Below are 27,512 nucleotides of genomic sequence, written 5' to 3' on the forward strand. Positions count from 1 at the left end.
TCTTTATTCCTCTTTTAGCCCTTGGTATTTCTCCAACTTCTGATGCTCCTTCTTCCTGATGTTACAGTCGCTTGGGACCGCTACATCTGTCACCACTGCTTTCTTTCTTCTGTATCTTATCTATCACCACAGGGTCCAGTTGGTTAGCCACCTTAGGTGGCGTCTCCCACTTTGACTGTGGGACTTCCAGCCACCTGGTTATGGCGTTTCATGTAGACTTTGCCTGCTTGCATCTCACATCCTGCTATTATGTGCTGGACTGTCTCAGGGGCATCTTTACACAGCGTGCATCTTGGGTCCTGTCTTATATGATAGACCCTGGCCTCTATTGCTCATATAAATATATATGTACCCGAATAGATTATTATATACACATATATATAATAATCTATTCGGGTAAGATTCAATGACCCGGCTCACCTGTAGTGTGTCTGTGGCTGTGTTTGCGCATGCGCAGCTGCCCTCCCCTCCTCGGTGGTTCTTCGTCTTTTGGCCGCTCCGACTTCACCGTATTGTTTGAGGGTGCCGTGAATCGGTGGAGGAGGGGGGGCCCGAATTGCCAAATTTCTCCCGATAGCGCACACATCCGGAGTCTCGACGACCGTCGTTTAAAGCCCCCCGCCCTCTGTATGTTTTAAAGAAGCGGATTTGTACAATTTTTTTTTATTAATTTATTTTATTTTCTTAGCTTATGCTTCTCACTCTTGGAGGGCAGAAATGGCGGCTAACATGTACCGGGTTGGAGGTATGTATGTCAGTGTGGATCCCTTTTTTTTTTTTTATTCAAACAGAAACCGTTTCAGGTTTGCACCCCTCCTTGGTGGCGTATGTTAGTATTTTAATAACTTTGCATGTAGTAGTGAGACCCGGCTCTGCTGTATCGATGCGTACGAGTGAGGTTTTGGAGCAGGAAGGTGAGTATTTTCTGAATTTTTGGGATTCAAAATGGGTCAGGCCTCGCGTCTGTCGTGGCCACAGCAGCAGCTAGCCGCCAGCTTGCTAAGCGACTAGCTTAAAATGTAAACATTTTTAGCTGTCGGCTTCCATTACTGCTCCGATGCTGCTGTGTAAATACTCACAGGGGACACTTGGGAGTGTTACACCGAGGCACCCGACCGACTGTACATGTGTTTATACGGTTGTTGGGTCCATATCTCGGTCAGTCTGAGGCTGCCTTTGTATTTGTCTCTTCTGGCATGCAGCCATTAGTGCGAGTCCTTATTTAGCTAACGTTAGCATCAGCAGTGGCTCCATTGATTACCATTATCTCCCCATTCGCCACTCGTTCATTATCCGAGCACTGCATATGTAATCACCTTGGCAGCTTTTAAAAAAAAAAAGAAATAAAAAACAACAACTTCTGCCTCGCTGTGTGCACATACTTTGGCTCAAATTGTTTATTAATTAGCAAATTTCGGCTGCTGACTGCCCAGCTAGCTCGTTAGCCAGTGTGCTGGAATTCAAACATGAAATTATCGTCTTCATGGCGTCGTGCTGGGTTTGAACTGAACTGTTTTATGTCTTTAATGCAATTCTGAGAAATGTTATAAATAGTGGTAAAAACGCCAGGACATTAGTGATATCCAGCATGCCTCAAAAGACCATTGCAGAGTAATTAGTCACAATATAATTACAAATATATGCATCCTATTGTGACTATAAAGAGCTTGTAATATGAACACAAAGTAGTTTAAATGAAAATTATGACTAATAACTTCATTGTAGATATCCTCAAATATCAAATTGTACAGTATAAATAGTAGTAATCTGCTTGTCAGACTATTATTTATTAACTGGAAAAGTTGTCATTTTACCTGGGAAGAATGACGTTTTAATTAAAGCTTCAGATTATAACAAAAATATATCAATGAGCACAGCATGATATCTCAAAAGAACAGGTCAGATTGCAAAAAAAAAATCATATGCAATTATATTTTAAGTGTGTTCATGTTCTGATAATATATTTGGTCGATCCAATGGACTCACTGGTTCAGATGATGACAGAAGAAAAAAGTAAGAGAATACAGGTTTATCACAATATTAACCGATGATACCGCATATTGCAAGTTTTTCTAATATCGTACAGCCCTAATTTCAAATGTGAAATGTGATTCCAGGTGGGAAGAAAGCCTTTTGGATACCAGAAAAGTGTTTTTTATGACTAATATTTGATTTATGTCTGCAATACATACTCAGCATAGCCAGTAGCTTCTTAAACAAATTTAGATGTATTACACTTAGTTATTTCTTATAGTGTTAATTTGGAGGGATGTCATTTCAGTGATCTTACCATTAAATATTTAATTGTAAGATAATGGTCTACCATGTTACACCTATAGTCACACATATTCAGCCTTTAGTATCGATCAGGGCTGCATAATATTAGATAAACGTGCATTTGCGATATTGCTGGATGTTGTGATGACAATATCAGTTGCGATAAACACATTTTCCTCACACCTCTCTTTTTCTACTGTCACAACAATCTTTAGCGTTGCTTTAGCGTTAGCATTTCAGCTACTTCTGAATCGGCTGTGGGAATCTAGGATAGTGAGGATCCATTTGATTGCCATTTATTAGAATCTGGTTTGGGTCTGCCATTTATTGCAATGCAATATTTATATTGCAGCGCTTGTGTAGTGTCTTGCATCTATAATTTGTCTTGTCACCCTCGTCATATACACCTGGTGATGTGCGGTCAAAAGCACTTTAAGGTGTTTTATTTTGCTGTCTGTGTGGCCAGCCTTTATTTGTGAACTCCAGCTCTGTAAAGTTTTCCTCTGTCAGATTAATACACTGTATGGTTACTGCTTATTGGCTTAAACAGTTAGTTTTGATGCTGCTAATATTTCATAATAAAGAGAGGACCGTAACATTTAGTTTTTTAACAATAACGCAAATGTGGATTGGCGTGCATTTGGAGCCAAAACGTTGTTGCATGCATTTAAGTAGCTTTTTGTAGGTTTTAAATTAATGCAACTCGGTGTCTCACTCGCTGACATTTTTGCATAATCAGCTCTGCATTGGGTTGTTTGTTTTGGGAGCATAATATTCAGTATTTCAGACCTGCTGAAAATATGGAATTAGCTACTGACTGAACTGAAGTTTTGCAGAGTTTACTGCACACCTTGACTGAATAAAAGTCTGTTATAAAATTGAGGATTTTGACTTTCTATGCCCTAACCTAAATTTGTTCATCTGAGTTACCATAACAGTGTAATAACAGTCTCTCAGTCTAAGAATGACGTGTGAACCTGGCTAAATCTCTATAACTGGAAATCATATCTGCACCTATGCACTTCAGTTGCATTTTATTTTTGATGACATAAGTATCAGAGAGATTTGATTTTCTATACTCGTCAACAAATAAATCTGTTTCCTTTCCACGATGATGGAGAAACTAAGTAATACATAATTTTGCCTTTTGTCACACAGATTTATTCCGCAGCAGTAATGCAACACGGTGTCTCACACGGTGTATTTGTTGTTGCAGATTATGTTTTCTTTGAAAACTCCTCAAGTAACCCTTACCTGATCCGTCGGATAGAAGAACTCAACAAGGTACCGCATTGTTTTTCTGTCATTTCTGTGCATGTTTTTTTACCTGAGGGTGAATAACTTGGATTCCTGTTCCCCCCGCCCCCACTCAGTGCCCCTATGTGCGTGCATTTTGTGACTTTTAAGTGCATGACTGAAATAGACAGGTGTTCCTTTGTCTCTTAACCGTCATTTCTATCGTTAGACACACCTGTGTGGGTGTGTGCCCAAGCTGGCCCGGTGATGACTGAAATAAGCATTTTAAAAACTCATGCTCTGATGTACTTTTTCTGCTTTGTAGAGTTTCCTGTTTTGCCTTAAGGTACAAAATAAGAGACAAAAATAGCAGTGAATACGTAAGCTACTCAAGACTAAAAATCTTTGTTTTTTTTTATAGTCCTAATATAATTGCTACGATGCTGTTTGGTGAGATGGTGTCAAGTCTAGCCTGAATTGGCCTTGAAATAATGGAATAAATAAAACAAACGTTTTACATGATGCATTTTATTTTAGTTGACTTGCAGAAAACAAACAAACGGTGTGCATGTTGCTTACCACGAGGCTTTATCTCTTTGGGATTTTCACCTTGTCAAAAAAAAAAAAACTCCACAAAAATCTCTGCAACTTTCATGAAAACAAAATCGGCACGCCGTCCAAATGTACAGCCAGATGTACTTCCACGTCCACTCGCTCCGCACCGGTCGTGGAATTTAATACGGGCTCTGTGTTTGAGCCTAATTATACGATGTGACAATAAATCAATCTTCTTTTTTAGAAATCCTTGTCGCTGTCACGGCCAATAACATATTCTGATGGGTGCACAAAGGAGCCAGTTCTCTGGGGAAATTTCAGAGAGTTGTTGCCATGTCTTCACTTAAATGTGGATCTGTTTTTTTTCTCTTCTTCTTCTTTCTTTCTTTCAGACTGCCAGTGGGAATGTTGAGGCCAAGGTGGTTTGTTTCTACAGAAGGAGAGATATCTCTCACAGTCTCATCCAACTCGCAGATAAACATGCAAGTGAGTGGTGACCCCCTTTTCTTTTCGTCAGACCTTTAGCTAACGTGGCGCCTCAGAATGAACGTTACAGCCACTTTAAGAGGAAAAAAAACCTTTAAGGGTCTGTTATTATAAACTAATGAAACAACTGAAATGTTCCTGGCAGATTTTCAGCTTCAAAAATGCAAAAGATGCTAATTTTTTTTGCCAGGAAATCATTTTACCAGTTTAAGCATGTTGGAGACGGTCGTTTGTTGTGACATCCTATACAGAAAGTAAAGTGATCCCTGAATTTATGGGTTGTGATTTTCTTTTAATTATTTTTTATCTTATTTAAAAAGCAAGAAGCATTGAAGGGAAAACGCAACAAACTCGCACTCATAGTTCAGAATCACTGACATTTTGAGTTTTAATTTGATGAACAACGACGGCCAATTTGCAGTTGTGACAGTTCATCAGTTCTTAATGGATCAGTGGTGATTTCTGCAGTCATTGTAAAACCGAAGTGTTTTCAGCTGCGTGTAAAATGTCACTTCCAGCAGTTTTTCAGCACTGAAAGAGAAACTGCTAGAAGGATGTTTTACCTCGTATTGTGGACCTGGCAAATTTAAATCAAAATAGGTGCTCAATATGTCACAATAACTTCTGCCGTTCGTGTGTTGTTAATTTCTCTTGCTTATTCCTACAAGGAGGAGTTTGTAGTGTGAGCTTCGACTTGTACCTGTTCCGTTTCAACAAACAAATCATTAGTTAGGCGGCAAAGATGTATTTTTTCCTAAAGCAGCCTTTCAGCTTTATTTGGTACTGTTGAGGTGAAGAGCAGCAGAAACCCACGTAAGTCCCGACAGGACAGACAGAAAGCCATTAATGATAAATGCATGCGATCGAACTGGTTGTTAAAACCAGTTTTTCTGATTGAGCTTGACTCTGTAAACATCAGGCCGGCTACAGAGCAGGAAAAAAAAGCATTACCCACACCATGTGCTTATGTTCTGATTACAATGCTTTCGCCAGTTCCTCAAGCTGTTTGGAGCCCATTTGCCAGCTGGTCAGAATAAGAGGCAGAAACAACAATAGACTGTATTACTGCCTGCCACACAGTAAACAAAAGAATTCACCTGATTTATAGCCTTGATTAGTTCAAGGAAAAAGTAGTCACCTAATCAACTTTACAGAAATGTAAAGAATTTACTGAAGTTAAAAGCATGTGTTTTAAAACCATACATCTTCAGACTGAGTCTAAAAAAATGAATAAAGGATTTGACATTTATCTTAAGCAGTCTACTGCAAAGAAATGAGTACATGTAACTTTATATGAGAATACAAAGCATTTTGGGCAGGAAAAACTGCTTTTTTTACATTTGTTTTTAATCAACAAAATCAAAACGTCAAAATAGACGGCCTGTGTAAGCGATGAAGACTCTTCTGTGCCATAATGTATGTGATATAAATCCAAAAATTGGATAAAATATAGTGGTGAAATTGAATTTTACAAATAAAAAGCAGAAAAGTAATCAGTTAGGTCTGTTTTAGCAACAATTTTTGCCTTGTGACAGTCTTTGGTGCATGATCAAAGGCATTTTAGCAGCTTGCCAGCTTAGACCATTGAATTTATCTTTATATTTGGGAAGAAGTTGCATAGGTGTGTATTAGTCATACGTCTGATCTACACGCACTTACTGGTTCTCCCGATTTATGTCTTTGTTGTAAGGCACGTAGCGAAACAAAGCACTTTTTATGGTGCCGCTCTCCACCTCACAGACAGCGTTGCGCACAGAAATTGACATCCACGGACCTATCTTGCTGGAACTTTAACGTAGTTTACGAGTTGTAGCGTGCTGCGGGAGAGGCTCGTTGTTAAAGAGGAAGACGATCTGTAATTTGGCTAGTTTCCGCAGTCGTCTGTACGGCCGAACAAAACCCGAGTAACAGTAATCGCAAATGTACCGCAGCTCGTTTCAAACTGTGCCGTTGTGTTCGCACATAAAGAAATACTTTCCTGTGCAACCCTTTTTTATTGCCTTTTTTTTTTTTGTAAGGTGGTATTATTCTCTCGGTGGTAATGCTTGTTGTCTAGAAGGAAAAACTGCAGTGAAGGTAACGCATCTGAAGCGTTCCTGTAAATGATAACTCTGCTGTGTCGCTTAGAATCCTTTTCAGGATTTTGGCACTTGTAACATCTCTGTTTAGTAACACAAATCCTGCTAACAGTGACAAATTGTGGCATTTCAATCTATTTTTCTGCTTTCCTTTGGCCATTTTATCGCCTTTCAGTGTTTGTACGCATGAATTGCCTCGTCTGCTGAGAAAATTCCCCTAAAAGCGAATTTATTTCTGCAAAGATGTGCGAAGTGGAACTCTCCTGTCTTAGTGACCAATAAAATAAATCATCTTTAGAAAAAATGTAAAGTTTGAGGTGTATACATCTACTGAAGGTCATACTTTTTACTTAGGTTTTTTTTATATTATTATTTCTGTTTAATAGGAATTTGGTGCCATTCTGTTGTGAGTCTTCAACATTTCTAATAATATAGTTGCTGAAGGCAAATAAATGATCATTATTCATAACTATATGCCTGCTCGGTGTTTACAATAAGGCCAGTGTTTATTTGCAGTCTGATGTTGTGTTGATTCAGCTGCGGCAAACCAGCTAATTTACTATTTATGGATTAGCATGGGCCCTGAAATTACTTTTTTAGTTTCGTCTTAAACCATGTCTGAGGGATATATCGCTGATTTTGTTGAATTGTTTCGTTGTGTTTCTGTCTTGTTCGTATTTATCTTTTCACGCGGTCGCTGACATCACGTCGTCTTCCTTCGAGTTCTCATTTCTCCTCTGTACTTTTTGCAGAGGAGTTGGAGGAGGAGAAGGAGAACCCGACAGAGACAGAGCTAACAGAAAAACAGAAACACCAGCTTCGTCACAGAGAACTCTTCCTCTCCCGACAGTACGAGAGTCTACCCGCGACACATATCAGGTATCAAACACGAGCTTGTGCTCACAGTCTGCAGGCAGTGCCCGTGGGTGGGCCACAAACGCATCACAAGCACAGCCCACTTCCTTTTGTCAGTGTTTTACGTTGTGCGTGCTTTCCTTTCTCCCTCTCAACCAGGGGGAAGTGCAGTGTCGCATTATTGAATGAGACTGAAGCTGTTCTTTCATACCTTGACAAAGAGGTGAGCCTGAGGGGGAAATGACGTCCATCTTGAATGTTTGTTTACTTAGAAAAACCTGCTTACACTTTGCATGAGCTTCACAACATATCTTGGTCTTTTTTAAGTATTTGTTCTACTTTTAATTCAAATAAATTAAGTGAATTCATTGACTTTGCACTCGGCGATCTTAATAAAAACGCAATGATTTGTGCAAATTCCAAATAAATTATTTGATCATTTTCTAAATGTCAGATATCAAACTGGTTAAACAGCCAAGGGCTGCAGTTATTACTTCAACTTTTAATCTAAGTCTCAATTAATTTTTTTGTCAAAATACAACACAAGCATATACTTAAATAATAGTCCAGGACTGGTTTGTAGTACGTACAACCAGTACCAGCGACTTAACACAGAAAGCACTAAATAGCAACAAGCAGCAACCAAATTTAACTTCTTCTTGAAAAAATAATTATCATAGTAAACCACTAGTATTGTCAGTCTTTTAAGCCATTGCTTCAGTGTCTGATTTTCTTTGTTTCCTAGTAGTCCAGCAGATGATCATCAGAACCGTGCAGTTTTAGTGAGTGATGTTTTTATTTATTTGCTTTTCTCAGGACACTTTCTTCTACTCGCTGGTGTACGATCCGACGCAGAAGACTCTGCTGGCCGACAAAGGAGAGATCAGAGTGGGACCTCGCTTCCAGGCAGATGTACCTGAAATGTTACAAGAAGGTACGTCACGTTCGGTCATGTTGCGTCAGCTCATTCGGCGCTACGTTGACAAATTTCGGGCTTATGCAAAGCCATTCCCGTGTGGATGTTTCCTCTGCATTTTGCAGGCGAGGCAGACGACAGGGACCAGTCCAAGCTAGAAGAGAAACTGTGGGATCCTGAGTGTCCTCTCACCGACAAACAAATAGATCAATTCCTGGTGGTGGCACGGTAGGTCAGCTTTAATATTCTGCACAGTACATCCACCAGATACAGTGTCCGATAGTGCTTGCTAAATTACAGATGGAAAAACTTTGAGTCCCATTGAGACTTGGAAAAATGGGACACAAAATAATTTGACTTTCCTGTTTTTTGACCTCTGCCTTCAACAACAGAAAATTGGGTGATTTTTAAAAGAAATAAATATACATTTTGCTTCCAGAAATGGCCCAAATGTTGGATCATTATTCTCATATCTTTTTTTCCTTATTGTCTGCGAATTTATTTCTATAGCACATTAAAAACAACAGAAGTTGACCTGAGTCCTTTACAGTTTAGTCAAAGAAATAAAGAGTAAAAAGCAATACAATATGAGACATAAAAAGAACAATTAAAGCTCAAATAATATATAAAAACATCAGCTCTATTTGGTTCTCATAATCGTCTCAAAAGCCAAGGATAAAAGATGATCCTTAAGCAGAAATTTATAGGATTCTATAGTCCCAGTCACCTTTTTTATATTTTAATTTGAAGCTTGGAATATCGAAGAGAAACTGGTTGGTTTACCAGAGTGTGTAGCTCTTAAAGAGATTGCAAAAATGTCCAACTTTAAAAGCAAACAGTAGAATGCTAAAATCAGACCAGAAACCGACAGGAAGCCAGCAGAGAGAAAACAGGACCGGAGTTACGGGTTTACAATTTTTACTACCTGTTCAAAGATGAACTGCTGCGTTCTGGACGAATTGCAAGTGATGCAGAAAGGATTTATCTAAACCAACTTACAGGGTGTTACAGGAGTTCAAGCAAGGGGTATTAAAATAATAAATGACTTTTTCCAGGTCCTTGGTAGGAAGATGCAGCTTATTTGCTTCAGAATAAATGAGTTGAAGTGGTTGTAAGCACTTTGATGGTGATACATCATGAGCAAGACTTCATTTACATTTTCAAGTTCTGTATTACAAAAAGCACATCTTTGCCTCTGAAAAAAGGCAAAGATTCTTGAAAAAAAACCCAAACAAAAATAACTACGAAATGAAACTCGGTTTCATCTATGTGCTCGTGTTATATACTGTTCATATAGATTTCCCTATCGGTGTGTGAATTTGTGGCTACTCTTCTCAGGGCGGTTGGGACGTTCGCCAGAGCGTTGGACTGCAGCAGTTCGGTCAGACAGCCAAGCTTACACATGAGCGCAGCTGCAGCTTCACGAGACATCACACTGGTGAGCTGGACGCACTGTCGCTTCGTAGCGCCCGGTCAGGGTTCAGACGCTGGCTTGTAACCCTCTTTAACCGGTTGCAGTTCCACGCGATGGACACTCTGCATCGCCATAATTACGATCTGTCCAGTGCTCTGAGCGTGCTGGTCCCAGCGGGTGGTCCGGTGCTCTGCAGGGATGAGATGGAGGAGTGGAGCGCCTCGGAAGCTGCCATGTTTGAAGAGGCTCTAGAGAAATATGGGAAAGACTTCAATGACATCCGACAAGACTTTGTAAGTATTTTTTTGTAGCTGCACTCTTGATTATTATGATCAGAATATTTGATGTTCTTATTTACCAGGACACTTGTCAGTTTTCTAAAAACATGAAGTTTTCTTCGTCTTCAAAAAAAGTCACACTATAGTAGTTTGTGGCACTTTTGCCCCATAACCTAAAGGCTGATTTATACTCTGTGAGAAGTGAAGAAATCTGCTCTCATTGACGTAGCTGCAAGACTAAAATCACGTAATTTTGTTCTCACAAGAGCTCTCAGTGCCTCTTCTGTGAAGAACTCTTTCTGACAGGGATATTCGCCAAGCATTGTGTGATTGGTCAGAACTTCGAGGCTGTGTTCGTTTATTTCAACTGCTCCGCTTCCAGAAGCCAGCTGCTGTGCCAGCAAGATGGATAGCTTTGAGCGAAAGCTGGCTGAGTCTGAAAATACAGCCATCTTTACGACGGTTCCAGCAAAACTTGTAGTCATATGGCGACGAACTCGTGGAATGAGATGGCGTGGAGGAGACACGGGTGGCTCTCATTTGGTCAGGTGGCCTGGAGGGAGTTTGCCTTGGCCGGGCAGCATAGGCTCGCTCGTTATTGTGCGCCATCTTTCGGAAACAGTGGCTGATTCTTTGTGACAAATTTGCAAACAGCGTGTACTGTACAGAGATGGAAGAGTGGGACCCCGCGGTGGGAGGGTTTTCCCAGGAGTTCTGCGCTGTAGTTTCCTTTTTGAGTATAAGCCAGCTAAGAAAGAGCAGATTTCTTCCATCCAGCTGAACCATACTGTATGATAAAGTCAAGACATGGGTGTATACTGGGGCGGCAGGTGCTCATGAATACTCACTAAATGTCTGAATCACTGGGTGTGTGTGTGTGAATTCAACTGTGGCCAGAAGTGAGCAAAGCCAGTAGCTCTCAGCCTTTGTGACCACGATGTCTCACGCTCATGAATATACATGAAGGCTTCACACCCAGATGGCAAGAACATGAGATATTAATATCATTAATTTGCTCTCTTGTCTCTTTTCCTCTCCACCCTCACTCCACGTTTACCTCCTTGTGCTTGTGAAGCTCCCGTGGAAGTCTCTGACCAGTATCATAGAGTACTACTATATGTGGAAGACCACAGACAGATATGTTCAACAGGTGAGATGATTGTCGTATTTGAGAAACATTAAATAAATTAAAATATCTTGAAATATTTTACTTTTGTTGATGGTCTCATATTGTTGACCATTAAAGTTTGACTTAACATTTGCAGTTTTGACACTAAAATGTTCTTTTTTTTAATAGTTATACAAGAAAAACACAACTAAAAGCCTTAAAATGTACTTTATTATATAGTTCTTTGTGTAAGAACTATATAAGCCTAGAACTAAAGTGAACCAAAACTCCTTAAGATAAAAATGCATTAATTTGTGTCACTAGTAGGTCTAACATTAATGCTTTTATTTAGTTTATTTCAGTTCACGGTTATTGTTTTTCTTCAAATCTGTTGTACTTTTATTGGCTTCTGCAAGAGAAATCTCTAAGAAAAGAAAATAGAATCGCCTTCTAAATGTAGTTTTGCACCTTCAAAAACGAATTATTGAATGTTCCTCCATAAAGGCTGAGATAAGATACGTTTGGGTCCAACGTTTCTAACTAGATTTCATCGTATATACGACCTTCACTGCCTGTAAATCAAAACTTATTTGAAACCCTAACCTACCATCTGTAAAGGCAAGTTTTCAGTCAAAATGTGATTGTACCTCCAGCTCAAGGTTTTAGGACTTCAGAAAATCTAGGAACAATTGCACAACTGTTCAAAGGTTGAACGCTTCTTACAATAAAAATACCCTTTTGTGTAAAATTATTTGGCTGCAGGAAAAATCTTTTAAAAGGTGTCAAATAAGCAAATGAGAGTACAGAGGTCACTGCAGTGAAGGATGTCGAAGATAAAAAAAGGTTTATAAAATCTTAAAGGAGAAATGACACATTATTCATTATGTTTAGAGTTTTACATTTAGGCTGCTGAATTGATTACAAGAGGTTTTGAATGTTCTGAGAGAATGTTTGTGAAAGTTATTTAATTTTGCTATTAATGGATAAATTTCTTTCTTTCTCCGTGTGCAGAAGCGACTGAAGGCAGCTGAGGCAGAAAGCAAACTGAAGCAGGTTTATATCCCCACATAGTAAGTCTCTTTTTATATATATATTTAAAAATATATAATAATAAACACTCAGCTCGCCCTATTTGTTCCACATGGGCGGTTCTACTTTCACTTCAAGCTCAGGTTCTCTACCAGAGACCTGGGAGCTTGAGGGTTCTCTTCTGGACAGAGATCTCTGAGGTTGTTCCTGGGATCTGTTGGAGCCGATCTTCCAGTCTGGGGGTCACAGCACTGAGTTCTCTGATGACCACTGGAACCACAGAGGCCTTGACTCTCCACCACTTCTCTAGTTCCTTTTTCAGTCCTTTCTGTTTCTCCAGCTTCCCGTGCTCCTTCGTCCCGATGTCACAGTCACTTTGGATCGCTACATCTGTCACCACTGCCTTCTTCTGTAGCTTATTAACCACCACAACGTTCAGCTTATTATCCATCACCTGTTTGTTGGTCTGGACCTGGAAGTCCCAATGTACCTTAGCCCTGCTGCTCTCTGCTACCCACGATGGAGTCTCTTTCTTTGACTTTGGGACTTCCAGCCACTAGGTTATGGCGTTCCATGTACGCTTTGCCTGCCTGTAGCTTACATCCTGTTGTTATGTGCTGGACTGTCTCCTGCCTGGTACGATAGACCCCGGCCTCTGTTGCTCTTGTGCTGCCATGATTGGTGTCTCTGTGCTGTTCTTCAGTCCAGCCCTTTCTAGCCACTGGTAGGATTTGTTGATATCAGCCACTCCCTCAATCTGCCGGTGCTACATGCCATGCAGGGGCTTGTCCTTCCATGAGGGTTCCTCTATCTCCTCTTCCACATTGGGTTTCTGCTGCCTGAGACATTCACTCAGCAGATCATCATTGGGGGCTTTCTTCCTGATGTACTCCAGCATCTTGATTGTTTCATCCTGTATAGTGGCTCTGATGCTCACCAGTCCTCTGCCTCCCTCCTTCCTCTTAGTGTACAGTCTCAGGGTGCTGGACTTAGGGTGAAACCCTCTGTTCATTGTGAGGAGCTTTCAAGTCTTTATGTCAGTGGCTTCTGTCTCTTTGGCCAGGTTATTATACCAGCAGGGTATCTGATGACACATATGTGTTGATGGCTTGGACTTTGTTCGGCCCATTCAGCTGGCTCTTCAGGACCTGCCTTACTCCCCGTAGGTACTTGGTTGCGGCTGACTTCCTTCCGGCCTCATCCTGGTTGCCATTTGCCTGTGGGATATCAAAGTACTCGTAGCTGTCCCGGACATCTGCAATGTTGTCTTCAGGTAGTTCAGTCCTTTTAGTTGGAATCACCTTGCCTCTCTTGGATACCATTAAACCGTATTTATCATGTCTGAATGACATGCCATCGTCCTTGCTGACTGATGACTGTTCCACTTTGGAACCAGTACCCATAGCCACCCTTTGCCGGGATCTGGCTGAGGGGGTTCAGGCCCGTGTAGAGCAGGAGTGGGAACCGAGCATCATCTTGGTATATATGCACTTGATGTCGACTTGTACAGTTGGCTTTTAGTTGGCTCCACCTTCCAGTTTTCTTTGCATGTTCTAGTTGGTGTCCTGCAGTCAATCCGCTTCCTAATTTCCTTCTTTCCCCCCTCTAACAGCAACAAACCCAACCCCAACCAGATCTCAATGACCAATGGTAAGATGGCGACGGTGAACGGAGCAGGCCCCGGGGCCTACCATACAGCAGGAGGGGGCAGAGCCTGCGAGAGCTGCTACAGTAAGTTTTGCTTAGGTATTGCAAGTGTGAAATTAAAATGCCAATGCAAGGAATTAGAATTAAAGTTAAAAAATTAGAAAAACAAAGGAAACAAAAAGTTTCCCTCTTAGGTTTTTTTCCTTTCAATTCTTTTAAGAGAGGTTTTCCTTCTTGATGTTTGAGAAAATGGCATTAATTCCCATCAGTTTTACAGGAAAATAACAAATTTATCTATTTATTTTTGCTCAGATGAGCAGTCAGGTAGAGGAGGAGCAATGACGGCCATGTTGAGGCATTTCAAAGTTCACAATACTAATAAAGTAAAGCAGACCGCAAATTCTGTTCTGCAAAGTATTCAAGAGGAGAGGCAAAATCTAGGACTTTGAACACAAGCAATTTGATAAAACACCTTAAAAAAAAATCATGCTGAGTTCAAAGAGTTTGCAGATATCAGCGGGAAACCGCAGCCTGCCATGTGTCGCGCGCACTCCAGCTGGCTGTTAACGATGAACTTTTTGGCACAGAGGAGTGAGGCTGATGCTTTTGTAGTTGGACGGGAAATATTTGGACATTTTAAGCACACGTTATTGGCCTTCTCCTGTCTTGAAGACATTAAGGGACATCAAGAGCACGTTCTACATTGGTTCCTGGGAATAAATGGATCAGATCGTGATCGGTAACGAACGCATTTGGAAAAGACTATAGCGGTTCTGGCTTTGCTTGAGGAGTTAACACAAATAATAAGCTCCTCTGAATTTTCAAACACACTTATAAAGTAACTGTAATGGCATTTGATAGTACTTGTATCGGTACTCTGTACTCAAAAGCAAATACTTGTACTCAGTTTGAAACAAAAAAACCTGGTGTTGGTGCATCCGAAGTGCCAGATGTAGGACAGCGTTTTGTCAAAGTTTGGGTTGTTTTTGAGCCTAATTTCATTTATAAACCTCGAACTTGCGCATTAGTGAACCACGTAAGTTGAATCCCCAGAGGAGTGTTTGTTAGAACTTCATGAAAACAAGCTGAGCTGCAGCCACTGAAGGTTTAAACAAATACCAGCTAAATCTAAACAACACCTGACCTCCACGTCTGCTCACATTGCTTTGTATCCTTTCATTTTTCTGTGTGTTTCTACAGTCGATAGCAGGCAAGCCGTGAGAGTCCTCCTTGAGTATAAATATTGATAAAATTATTTAAGGAGTGAAGAACACGGTGGAAAAGAGGTCGATGTTCTGAGTGTCTGGTTATCAGTTTGCCCTCGCAGCTCGTCTAACAAGCACTAATGCGTTTTGTGCGTTTACAGCCATGCAGTCGGCTCAGTGGTACTCGTGGGGACCTCCAAACATGCAGTGTCGCCTGTGCGTTTCCTGCTGGATGTACTGGAAGAAGTACGGCGGCTTGAAGATGCCGAGCAGAGCTGAGGGCCCTGAGGAGAGGACCTCCCCCAGCCCAGCGAGCAACGTAAGCTCAGCCAGACGACGCCACGTTTAATCAAAGCATGTTTAAATGTTAACGCGGAGTCAAACAAAACCTATTATGAGGTAACATCAGCTATTAACTTATAACGTACTGCGGTGCGTGTCACATATTGGACGTTAACAGATTCAAACACGTTTCATTTTGAACGCGTTGCCTTTCTCAGTCGAGAAAAAATGGCTTCACAGAATGTGACTGTAGATTTATCTTCCTAATTCAATTTTTAATTAAGCTTTAAAGTAAACAAACCCAGGCATGCAGTTATTGTAAATAATATGAAGGCTGATTGAAACTGTAGAGCAATCTTTATTAATGTTATTATTTAGTGCTTTTATGTCAGTAACATCTAGGGGAAAATCATCTTCAGCACATTCAGTCTAACTAAAAAATATTCTTTACAGCTTTTAATTTTTAGGTGGTATCTCCTTTTCATATGCAGGCTTTTTGGACGCTGTTTTTTAAATGAGTGGTTAAAACAATTTAGAGCAAGTTTTACTCTGAGTGCAATAATAAATTCTGCAGATTCTCTTAAGGTCAATTTGCTTCTTTCAGACTCTTAATTTAAAAGCTAAAAGAAACTTTTCACGTCTTTTTAAAATTTTTTTTGTTCAACAAGGCTATTTGTTTCTAAGCCCTCGATTTTTGTGAGTGTTTGACATGCATTGAAAATTAATTAAGGCGACACTTGGATTTAAAGTGGCTCCTTTCTAACATTTACTTTATTAAGGGTGTCTGTGCAAAAGTATTCTGCTCAGAATATTAGTCCAGTGTCTCGTCATGCAGATTTTGAATTAATTATGGAAATTAAACACCAAAATGGGCAGCTCGAGCTGGAATAGTGTACTGACTTTCAGTCGCAAAAGTATAGACAAAAATAATAATGGAGATCAATGGGATTTTAGGAAAACATGAGAAAACTCAGGGCTCTGTAGCGCTCTGAAGCTCCATCATTCAAAGCTTGAATCAGTCACAGAAAGTTCAACTTCAGACATCTGAACTGACACTTCCACATCTTTGGGTTTGCATTCTAAATTTTATGATTCAAACAGATTTTTCCACTGAACGTTCATCAGTCACACACTCACTGAGGTGTCTAAAATTGTCAAATTTTTCTCAAATTACCCCAGAATTCAAACAGCGCACGCTGAAGCTTCCATAGACGTTATATTTTAGCTCCAAAATATTCTCTTTAAAACTAAAAGGAAAGTTTTGTTTTTAAATTAGTTATAAGCATAAAACATCAGTCTTCTGATGCTTGCAGTCCGAGAATTAAGGCCTGACTTAGTTTTCGCACAGGGGCCCCGAGGCTTACTTTTTAGTCTGCAGTTTTCTCAGCCTCTTATTAACTTGGCAGTCAGGGAGTGACAGACCCAGGTGTGTGGTGACCATCATGAGCCACATTCATTTTGATTCGCTTTACACTTCTTATACATCGAAGGATTGGCGTTTTTTCTTAGCTTAGATTGTTACAGTTATGTTGGAATTGTAGGCTGTAGCTTCAGAGTTTCTCCAGAAATCTTCTGGTTCCAGCAGTTGCCTTAACTGAGTTCGTCTCCCGCTCTCCTTGCATCCCAGGAGTCCCGCTCGAGGAGTCACGCTCCCCGCCAGTCCAACCACATGGTACCGATGCGAAACAGCGGCAGCCCCAAGTCCTCCATGAAGACCAAGCAGGCTTTCCTGCTGCAGGCCACCCGCCTCACCAAACTGGCTCGGCACATGTGCCGGGACATCATCAAGCTGCGCCGTGCTGCGCGCCGGCCCTTTGTCCCCATTAACTGTGGGGCCATAAAGGCAGAGTGTAAGAGCTCTTTCAATTCCTCCTAACTTCTGCCACATGGCCACACACACACACACACACACACACACACAACACACACACATCCCCCACCTCATCTCTCCTCAGCTGCCTTTTCATCAACCCCGCCTCCCCCCCATCTCCGCCCCGTTTGTCTTTTTCTGTTTTTATTATTATTGTTATTATTATTTTGGTTTTTGTATTCTCCCACCCCGTTTCCAATAAAGACTGGCTGTCCTCATAACTATGAGTTCTGATCATCTTTTCATTCGTGTTTTTTTTTTTTTTTTTTTTTAATTTCATTTTGTTTTTTTTATTTAATCTGTGGTGGTTCCTGGTAACTGTAAACCCAAAGCAGATGTTAGAATAACACAGATTTATTGACTAAACACAGCTCCACACACCCAGCACCTGTAAACACAGAACTGAAGTAGTTTCTTACTGATATTAACATATATAATGTAATAACTGAAATTAGGGTTATATTCTTGTCTGAGCCGTACATTTGCTGCAGTTAGATGTAGAGAAAACATATTTTACTAAGAAGCTCTATTTTGCATGGTGCCTCTGGGAGCAGTTCGCCCACTTTGTGCGGTTCTTCCTGAGCAAATAGTCTCAGACACAAATGTTTAACGTCAGGCTTCACTGTGTTTACCCATCGCCATTTTGTAAACGTTTTTTCTCCCTTTTGCACATGCGTTTTTCCTCTCATTCCGTCTGTTTTTGTTTTTGTTTGCAAAGCGTGCTAATTAAAAGCAAAAGGATGAATGTGAACTTGGACTGCTGAAACTTGAAAGAGTGGATGTGAAGAGAAGACGGCAAAGAAAACATAGCTGCTCTAAACCTCTTGTGCTGTTGGCTGCGTCGCCCTCCATAGATCAGGCCCACCCATAAGAAGACCAGTCCCCCCCCCCAGCCTTTCCCTCCCCATCTGTAGGATGGACCCTCACCATCCCTTTCACTCAGCTAATTTCCTGTATTCAGATCATGCAATATTCATACAAATCCATCCCGACGCCTCCTCTGGCTTGTAAATCCTGGGGACAGGATTTGCCATTCAGACTCATTTCTCTCCCTCCCTCCCCTCATCATCCCTCATTTTCTAACGACTGTTGCAATATTCTCATCTTCTACCTCCTTTTTTTTTTTCTTTTGCTCTTTTTTTTTTTTTCTTTCATTACTGTGAGAATGTGAGTCTCCAATAAAGTCGCACCTGAAAGCATCTCTTCTGAGTCCTTGTGCTTCATGTGTCTGTGTTATCTGTCCATCAACTCCACCGCAGTTAGAGGGACAGCAGCAACATCACCCTCAGCCCTTTTCCCCCTGCAGCATGGACGCAGCATTCGGTGTCTCTCCTCGTAACGTCCTCACCCTTGATGTGTGTGTTCTTGCCAGACATTTTCATTTGGATGTGCATGTGAGCATGAATCAACATCTCTTGTCTGCATGTCGGAGGAGGTAATGTTTCATTTTTAGTGCATATAGTCGCTGCATATTTATTTACCTCACTTGAATCTCCATTTTTATGAGAAGGTAGGGGGAAAAAAGAGCCTTGGAGACCCTGCGATGACTGACCCAAAGATATGTGTGTGTGTGTGTTTGGTTTAGACATGTTAAGGGTGTCAGAAGGGCAGGGGACTCGACTACCCAAAACCAGAGCCGCCCAAAGGAGCACTCTGACCAGTGTTCTGCAGTTTCTAGGTAAACCCACAGTAAGATCTGAACATAATCCATTCTTTTAGCGTTCTGAATGAGTGTCAGACGAGCAAAGCATAAATTATTCAGATGCTCTATACGAGCCACTTCATGCAGCTCCAGTGTGGTGTCTCTTCCAGAGTCCCGTCCGGTGGCTCACACCCCTCGCTCCCACCGCACCCCAGGCCTGCAGACGCCTCCGCCCCGTCGCCTCCTCTCCTCTCTCCCGCACGGGCCCCACGGCATGCTGGGAAAGCGCAGCTACCATCACCATAGCAGGGCCGAGCCGGACAGGCGCTCAGGTAATTGGGATATTTTGTTTTGTTTTGTTTTAATTGATTTAAAGCAACATTTCTACAAAAATAACACATTATTAGAACTGAGTGGAGAAAAATAACTTCTGTCCAACAATCTTTAAATTAAACCAGAGATTCTCGGTTGCATTGAGGACTGGGTTTGGACCGGACCACTCCAGGACATTTAACTGGTCCTCCTTCAGTGTGAAGGTTACCACTAGGGATGAGTCTTCAGGGTTTGTTTTACCATTAGACTGTTTTTTTTGTTCGACTCGGTCCTGAAAAAAAGCAGAAATTTATGACTGAAGGCCACTGCAGCACAAAAGGGGAAATATTTACTTTTATTATTTTGAAAACGACTTCAAATTGGAATAAAATATGGTTATAATTAAAGCATTTTGCTCAATAAAATCACAACTTGAAATCTTTTCTGCTTTTTGTAGATGATATATAGTTCTAATTAAACTGAATCAGCAGAAGCGGGGGTGTTTTTTATTAATAACTTCATAAGTTTTCTTGAAACTTAAAAAGCAGCTGAGTGCACTGCATTAATACAAGCAATCAGGGTTTTTCTCAAGGGACAGTCTCCATCTTTGCATCTGGTTTCCTCACTGCTGTGACCTTTTGTTTTTGTTGCAGAGAACCCAGGATCAACCGGTGGACCTCAAATGGTAGGAGTAGGATGAACCTTTTCAGCTTGTTGTTCTTACTGTAAAATAATTAATACTGTGGTGCGTGTGTGTGTGTTTTGCAGCATAACGGCCGCAACAGCAGCAGTGGAAACACCCGGGGAGGAGTGATGATCCGCAAGAGACGTCCAAACTGGATCGATGCCCCCGATGACAGCTTCTTCCTCGTCACCCGGGAGACCAGGTAAGCAAAGGTGACCCTTTATTGAACTCTAATTATCTTATTATGCATGTGTGTGTGTGTGTCTGTGTATGAAGGAAAAGCAATGCTAAGAGCCAAGCGGAAGTAGACAGAGAAAGACAAGTTATTTTAACCTGTGGTGACTTCAAACAGTTGCAGAGAGCTTAACAAAGAGATAAAGTTCATTCTTTTTCATTCGTTGGATCAAGAAGCGAGTTTCTGATCAGAAAGTTAAGAGGGCCACTTTCAAGCAAAGCTACCAGTTCATGTTCTTTATAAGTAATAAGCAGTATAAGCAGCAGAAATAGGAATGGAAATCAGACCCATTCAGGGGCTGGTTCACAGTGAATGAACTAGGTTGTGTGCTATCAACAGAGAGTAATTATCCCAACAACAGTCACTGTAGAACAAATCTACCAGAGGAGAATAGAGGAGCTTCTTCAGGAATCTCTTTCATTTCTGGGTATTTTTCCGAAAACTGAGAAATGTGATCCGCATCCCTCTAATGCACATCAAGTCTCCTTTTTCCCACTGACCAGCCCCCCCGAGGCTCACGCAGAGTCCAGACCTTCTGTAATAATGGAAGATGTCTTTCTGTTTGTTTTCCCTCCAGATCTATCGGTGTCTCGGGATTGTCCTTTCACAACATCTGGCACCAGATGTGCGGTGCTGTGAAAAACTGTTACAGGTTTCTCCTGTTTTTGTCACACTTAAATGTTTCAGATCATCAAAAAACAAATGAAAACCTGAGTAAATACAAAATGCAGATTTTTAAATGATTATTTCATTTGTTAAAGGACAAAAAGCTATCCAAACCAACCTGACCCTGTGTGAAAAGGTTATTCGCCCCCTTGTTAAACCACGAATTAACTGTTAATTATTATAATTATTGTTTGAAAAGCTGAGTTCATTTTCAGGCCTGATCACTGCCAGACCTCTAGAATCAGGAAAATCACTTTTCCACATGTGGAGAAAACACGGAGGAGCGGTGAACCGTCCCTGCAGCGGTCGGCCGACTCGTCCAGGAGGTCCCAAACGGACCCAGAACAGCGTCTAAATCACCACAGGCCTCGCTGCCTCAGTTAAGGTCAGAGGTCATGATTCGAAGGGCAGAAACGGCCTCCCTCGGGGAGTTCCAAGGCCAAAACAAAACCACTGCTGAGAAAAAACACAACGGCTCGTCTCACGTTTGCCCCCCAAAAAAACATTCTGATGATGTGGGCTGACGGGACAAAAGCAGGGCTTTTTGGAAGGAGTGCGTCCCGCTCCATCTGGTAGAAAACAAACACTGCGTTTTAGAAAAAGAGCATCATGCCGACAGTCAAACACGGAGGTGGTAGTGTGATGGTCGGGGCCACTTTGCTGCTTCAGGACCTGGACGACTTGCAGCGATTGATGGAGCCATGAATTCTGCTCTGCACCACCGTTGTCACTCGGGTTCTGCAGCATCAATCCTTCAGAGACGTGAAATTCAAATCCCAAACGCCGGACTACAGTTGTTGCTGCCAAAGGCGACATCGTCAATTAAAAACTCCATTTTGGTTTTACTCAGGTTATCTTTGTCTGATATTAACATTCGTTTGATGATCTGAAATGTTTAAATGTGACAAAAGAGCAGAAGGAAGAAATCTGCAGCGCTGTAAATAAAAGCCACTATGCAAATTCCTTCCCGATTCATGGAAATCATGTTTACTTGTAGGCTCGTGTATCCTTCACGTCACACAATGCGCAACCCAAACCACTTTCTTCTGCCCTCACAGCCACTTAGGAAGCTGAAAGTGTACACCATTTCATACCATTAGCACAGCTTGTAATGCATCAACATCATTATAGCTGCTGTGGCGAATCGCGGCGTTGTGAGACCGCAACTTTAGCTTTTAGTTTAAAGCATTTTACTGCATCCCCGAAGACTCTGTCTGCGTGGCTGCAAAGATGTTTTTTTTTTAACCCGATCAAATCAAACTGGAAATTAAATTAAAAGGTATTTTTTTTGCGAACAGCTTTTTACCCTGCGTGTTGCCTCAAGATTTACTGGAATGCATGAAAATTTTGTCCTTTTTGACTTTGTGAGGAAGTAATTTGCTGACTGAATACAGTCCAAAAAGTACAGAATAACTTTTTAGTTTGTGCACATGATCGCCATCACTATTAATGTTGCTGTAAACACACTTAATTAAAGGTCTAGCATTACTTGAAAGAATGCATATCACCCGCCAGCTTTTATATCAGAGTTTTAGACTCAGATAGTCTTTAGATGAGAACGGACAAAGTTGTAGTTGTGCACAATCTTGTTCAATACTCTCAGCTACTACCACTTCAAACTTTACCTCAATATCAGTAAATATGGCTGTGCCATAGCCATTTTGGTGTTGGCTTAGTTCGATTAGCTGTGGTGGCCATGTTGAATTGGATCGACTCCGAAAGTTAATCATTTGTAGATGTTCATCCGTTGATTTCTTTCTGGGAGTTTCTTTAAAATCAGTCTACTGGTTTGTGAGGTATTTTGCTAACAGACAAACAGGGTTAATGCCAACGTTTTAAACAATGACGTGGCAGAATGTGTAGTGCTTGAAGTATGCGTTGTGAATCAGTCTCAGCTGCTACCGCTCCAAAAATTTAGCTAAATATCTCTAAAAACTGACTAAGTTATAGCCATTTCTGTGGTACGTCCAGTTATTGTTTGCTTAAAGTTTCATTAAAATATGTCCAGTGGTACGTGAGATATTTTGCTAACAGACAGACTCCAATAGTTTTAATCAGTTAGTTCTCGGAGTATCAGCTACAGGCACGCCATCTTTTTTGGTCAGTATCTGTAAAACTGGCTGAGTTATAAGATTGCAGCTACATTATTGCCGCTTTGCCTTCTCCTGGCAGCACAGTTGAGTAAACATGCATTTTGAACCTTCTGTCCTCGCGGCACTCGTAGCTAGAGCACATACAGTAACTAATCAAAGTTCTTCGGTGTCCGTATGTGCCAAAGAAAGATGGCCCTTCATTAAGCCCGTGCCGAAAATGAGCCATGGCACCCGGCTCTCGCAGCCCTCCTCGGACCGCCTCGGCTAAAATTAGAGCAGCTAACTGGTGCAGATGGAGCCAGGCGCGGCCGAGCCCTGCGTGGAAATATCATTACCGCATTAACCGACGGCTGCTCTCACATGACTCACTCGCTCGCCGCACAGATCAACATGGCCGAGTGTTGATGTGCGACCAGAGACGGCATCAATCTGCAGTCCGCGCCGCTCGTTAGATGGTCCTGTCATTCACCCTCCCGGCGAGACAATTAATGCCTCTCTGAATAAAAGATCTGCTCTGATGCTAATGAAAGATGATCGGAAGTTGCTTTCTCTCTCCTTCACTGTCTCTCTTTTCTTTTTTTTCTCTCCTCATCTCAGCGTGATGGAGAGCACATTGTGTCAGGGGCGGAGTGGGAGATCACTCCGTTATTCAGTGAACGGGAAGAGAAACAGATCTGGAGTTTAGATGACAATTCTCATTGTGAAGCATTTTAGATAGACTATCAGTAAAACAATTAAACCCACTAAACTATACAAAAACTAAAAACCTTCCTTAAAGGAATGCTTATCACCTGCTGCCTATGATGATTTGTAGACTAAGATGTTCTTTGAGTTTTAGCTGTTTTAGTTAAACCTTGAAAGTAACAATATTTGCAATATTGCAATATATCACATGATCTGTTAGCCCTTAAGGTGTGTGTTGTGAATGGCTCTCAGCTACTACCACACCACATTTTAGCTCTATATCTGTAAAAGTCACTGCGGTATCGCCATTTTAGTGCCGGCTAAAGTCGATTAGCTGTGATTCCAATAGTTAGTAGCGTAGTTTTCACTCGATTAGTTCTGGATGATTCTCAGCTACTACCACACCAACTTCTAGGTCAGTGTCTGTAAAATGGGCTGAGTTAAAGCCCTTTTTGTGTTTGCCGGGATTGCTTTGGTGTGGCGGCCATATTGCATCAGATTGGCTCCAAAAGTTAAAAATGCGTTCTGTGAGCCAGGAGGTAAAAAGGCAGTGAAAAGCATAACAAACAAGGGGACATTTTTATCTGAAATGTTTAAAAAAAGGCAAAAATCAAGGATTCACCAAACAAGATTTAAGAATCCACAACTGTTGATGATTTCAGGGTTTTGCACTTAAACGTTGGTTATGAATTTGTGTTTATAGCTACAGGAATTAACTTGTAAAGTCCTAAAAGGTTTGAGCCTTCTTTTTTGCAGCTGTACCCCACAAGCTTCTTGTGTGAACAGGGCGAAGCTCTCCTCGTTATCTCCTGACGCCAAAAAGCAAAGGCGGACGATGATGTTTTTTGCCGTGTCTGTTGCTAAAATGAACCACTGGGTGAATTTTCCTGACACCTGCAGAAAGCAGTTATTAGACGCTCATTAAGTGAACTGATTACGCAGCCGACTGACCTTAAAAACGGCGAGAACTCAGACAGGTTGACAGATATCGACCTGAGTTTCTGTGCTGGAGTAGCTGAGAGTCATCCCCAGCACATATTCTGAGCTCTGACGCTTTACACAAGGTCTTTGTTTAGAATTTGGCCAATAACCCTATCTGTCTGTAAAATATCTCACTGGATGGGTTTTTTCAGAAAGTAACTATTACCAGGACGTCTACTGCTGGTTAACTTTTGGAGTCAATCTAAATCAACATGGCTGCCAAAGCTAATCGACATTAGTCAGCACACAAATGGCCGTAACTCAGTCAGTTTTACAGATTTTGAGCTGAAATTTGATGTAATAGCTGAGAGCCATTAACGCCACATCTCACACGACTGCATGACGTCATTTACCAGATCTGACAAAAATGGCTTTAATTCAGAAAATGATCTCTGGCGTGAAACATGGCGGCTGATATGCTCGGCCTTCGCTTTTTGTTTGTCTGCTTTTCCTCAACTCCGGCTGTCTTGCGACTTTGATTTTTCTTATTTCCTTTTGGGGCAAATCGGAATTACAGACGAGAACAAAATATCTGCAAACAAGAAATATTAGCTCCACTTCGCCACCCCAGAAGCTGCACGTCATTAAGATGCAAAGCATAAAAAACCAAAAACCAAAACAGGAAACACAAGGAGGCAGACTTAAAAGAACAACAATCATCAATCTGAGAGCGCGCTGCACTTGAAGGATGTGTGTGGAGACGTGTGACTGTGCTGCATGCATATTCAGACGTTTTTCGGCTCCTTGGATGTGCTGCCACATGTTACAGTGCGCTCATTTTATCAAGAGGAATCTGTTTCTCATCCACAGCAAGAGGCAGCAGTCAAAACCAGAGAAAAATCCGAGGAGTTTTAGACCCCAGACTGCCTGCAGGGAACCTTGAATTATCACCTGTACATCGTGGTCGTGTTCCTTGCGTTTGTCTCCAATCGAACTCCATTAGCACCGAGACCAACAGGGTGTCCCGAGCTTTGAGTTTGGTGCAGTGGGTTGCTGTGGGCTGTTAAGAGCTTCTTACTATCGCAGCACAAAAAGGCACAGCATTCTGGAAAAATATCTCCGAGCCCCCACTTTTTTTTTCTTCTTTTTCTTTTTTTACAAGCCTGAAAATCCTGCAGAGGTCTTCCATTTCCTTGCCTTTCTGTTCCCGATGCTCGCTCGTTTGTAGTGAACACCCTGGAAGGTTGTTGTTTCTTCCTGCAGTTTGATGTCCTCGCTTTTACCTTTTGAGTTTGTATCAAATCATGTGAGCTAATTTAATTTTTTTGCAGCTCAGGGCTGATTTGGAAGCCGCGCTGCAGGAAATGTGAAGGTTTTTGTTGTTCTGAGACCGGACCCATGGCCGAGAACCAAACACAGTGATTAAAAGATTGTTTTCAAATGTTTCAAACTGAGAAATAGTCTGTGATTGTTCTCTGTTGCTGCTGTGCGCCATCTATAAAAGTCCTAATTTCAGGCAAACATTATTTGTAAGACTGACAACTACTAACCAGCAGCAGCTGCTAAACTGAGTGTTTAGTCTCAGAAAACTTCTTTGATATGATTAAACTTAATTATTTCATTATTCCAACCACATAGTCAAGAAAAATAGTTACCTGACAGGTAGGGAAATCACAAATTCAGGATATAATGACAGTTCAAACACCTTAAACAATTATTAAAGTGTTTATATCTATGTATGATGCTGTATTTTTTAATATTTTATCATAATTATGGCAGAAATGGGCTGTTGGCGATCGTTTTTAAGTTTTATCTGATTTCTAGAGCTCATCTCAAGACCCCTCCCTTGTTGTTTCGTGACCCACAGTGGGGTCCCGGACCCGACTTTGAGAACCGCTGGCTTATTGTATCGGGACACTTGATGATGTAGACGCTGTCTTTCAAAATCTGGCAGATTCAAACAACAGGAAAAGACAAGTACTTGAGAACCACAACAAGACTTTCTTTTTTTAGTTGCTGTCCTGACATTATTTTGTTTTTCTTTTAACGTTTAACAAACTTTGTCTGAGTATATTTATTAAAAGAGACTGAATGTATAAATATTAACAGCAGAAGTTTTCATGATGTATTTAAAAGTGAATAAAATGTGCATTAAGCTGTATACTTTTGAAACAATGCAGTTCCATAATAGTGTTTGTCTTCTTAAATGTAACTGCTTGCTTTTAATTACTGATTTATTATATAAAACCTTGCACATTAAACTGAATATCTTAAGTAATATACATCAGCTTCTATTTAGACAGGAGCTGAGAGGCAGAAAATGATGAAATGATATCTGATAAATGTTGACTTTCGTATATTTCCCACGCCGCTCACCCCCCGTCTCGTTTCCCCTGTTCCAGGAGGGCTCGACGGATGCTGTCCCGCTCCCAGTTGAGGCATGCCTGCAGACAGCCCTGTGAGCAAATCACCCTGCGCAGGGTCTCCCACGGCCCGCCGCAGGGGCTGGTCCTCGCCCCGCCACACCCCCACCCCAGCCTGAGAATGCGCGGCCCCATCGTCATCCATGACTGACGGGGACACAAACTCTCTCAGCCTCCTCCTTACTGATGAGTTCTAACGACCTTTCAATAGATCCCTCACTTTTGTTAATACTTAGAAATACCCCTTGGTAACCCCTGGCAACGCTTAAACGGGCTGAAGGATGTGATGATGAGCAGTGATGCAACAGAAACAAACCTGGCTGCAACCGCTGCCTGTCTTTAACCCCCCCCCCCCCNCCCCCCCGGAAATTTGTTTGTGTATATATTCTCGATCTGGGTGCATGTGTGTGTGAGAGTGTGTGTGTGTGTGTGTATTTATCCCAGCAACACACGAGGGTGTGTGCTGTTTTTATTTTTTATGCCTCGACACAACGACACAATTCTGTGTAAAGTTTGTTCCGATGGTGAGTTGTTGTGAAGTTTCATCAGCTTGTAAAAAGTTATTTTGCTATTTTGGGTGGGGGGGGTGGGGTGGGTGGGATTTTAAAAAAAGGG

At 41.4% G+C, this 27,512-nt stretch overlaps 1 protein-coding gene across 2 annotated transcripts; it reads left to right on the plus strand.

Annotated features, from left to right (window-relative positions):
- Window positions 1-457: 457 nt before the first annotated feature.
- Window positions 458-27,467, plus strand: mta3 (metastasis associated 1 family, member 3). Of its 2 annotated transcripts, none has more exons than XM_017439076.3 (19): window positions 458-745; window positions 3,494-3,561; window positions 4,461-4,554; window positions 7,385-7,511; window positions 7,647-7,710; window positions 8,304-8,421; window positions 8,529-8,631; window positions 9,742-9,841; window positions 9,922-10,110; window positions 11,171-11,245; window positions 12,215-12,273; window positions 13,845-13,963; window positions 15,246-15,403; window positions 16,994-17,216; window positions 18,822-18,914; window positions 19,049-19,210; window positions 19,844-19,875; window positions 19,959-20,077; window positions 26,877-27,467. In XM_017439076.3, exons 1-19 carry the CDS (start codon window positions 718-720, stop codon window positions 27,046-27,048), a joined length of 2,103 nt encoding a protein of 700 aa, XP_017294565.1. In that variant the 5' UTR covers window positions 458-717; the 3' UTR covers window positions 27,049-27,467. The 2 variants fall into 2 exon arrangements, with proteins under 2 accessions (XP_017294565.1, XP_037836928.1); XM_037981000.1 differs by having other exon boundaries at window positions 459-745; window positions 19,959-20,087; window positions 26,877-27,011.
- The last annotated feature ends 45 nt before the right edge of the window (window positions 27,468-27,512 follow it).

Source organism: Kryptolebias marmoratus, linkage group LG17 (assembly GCF_001649575.2).
Source record: "Kryptolebias marmoratus isolate JLee-2015 linkage group LG17, ASM164957v2, whole genome shotgun sequence".
NCBI classification, from domain to species: Eukaryota; Metazoa; Chordata; class Actinopteri; order Cyprinodontiformes; family Rivulidae; genus Kryptolebias; species Kryptolebias marmoratus.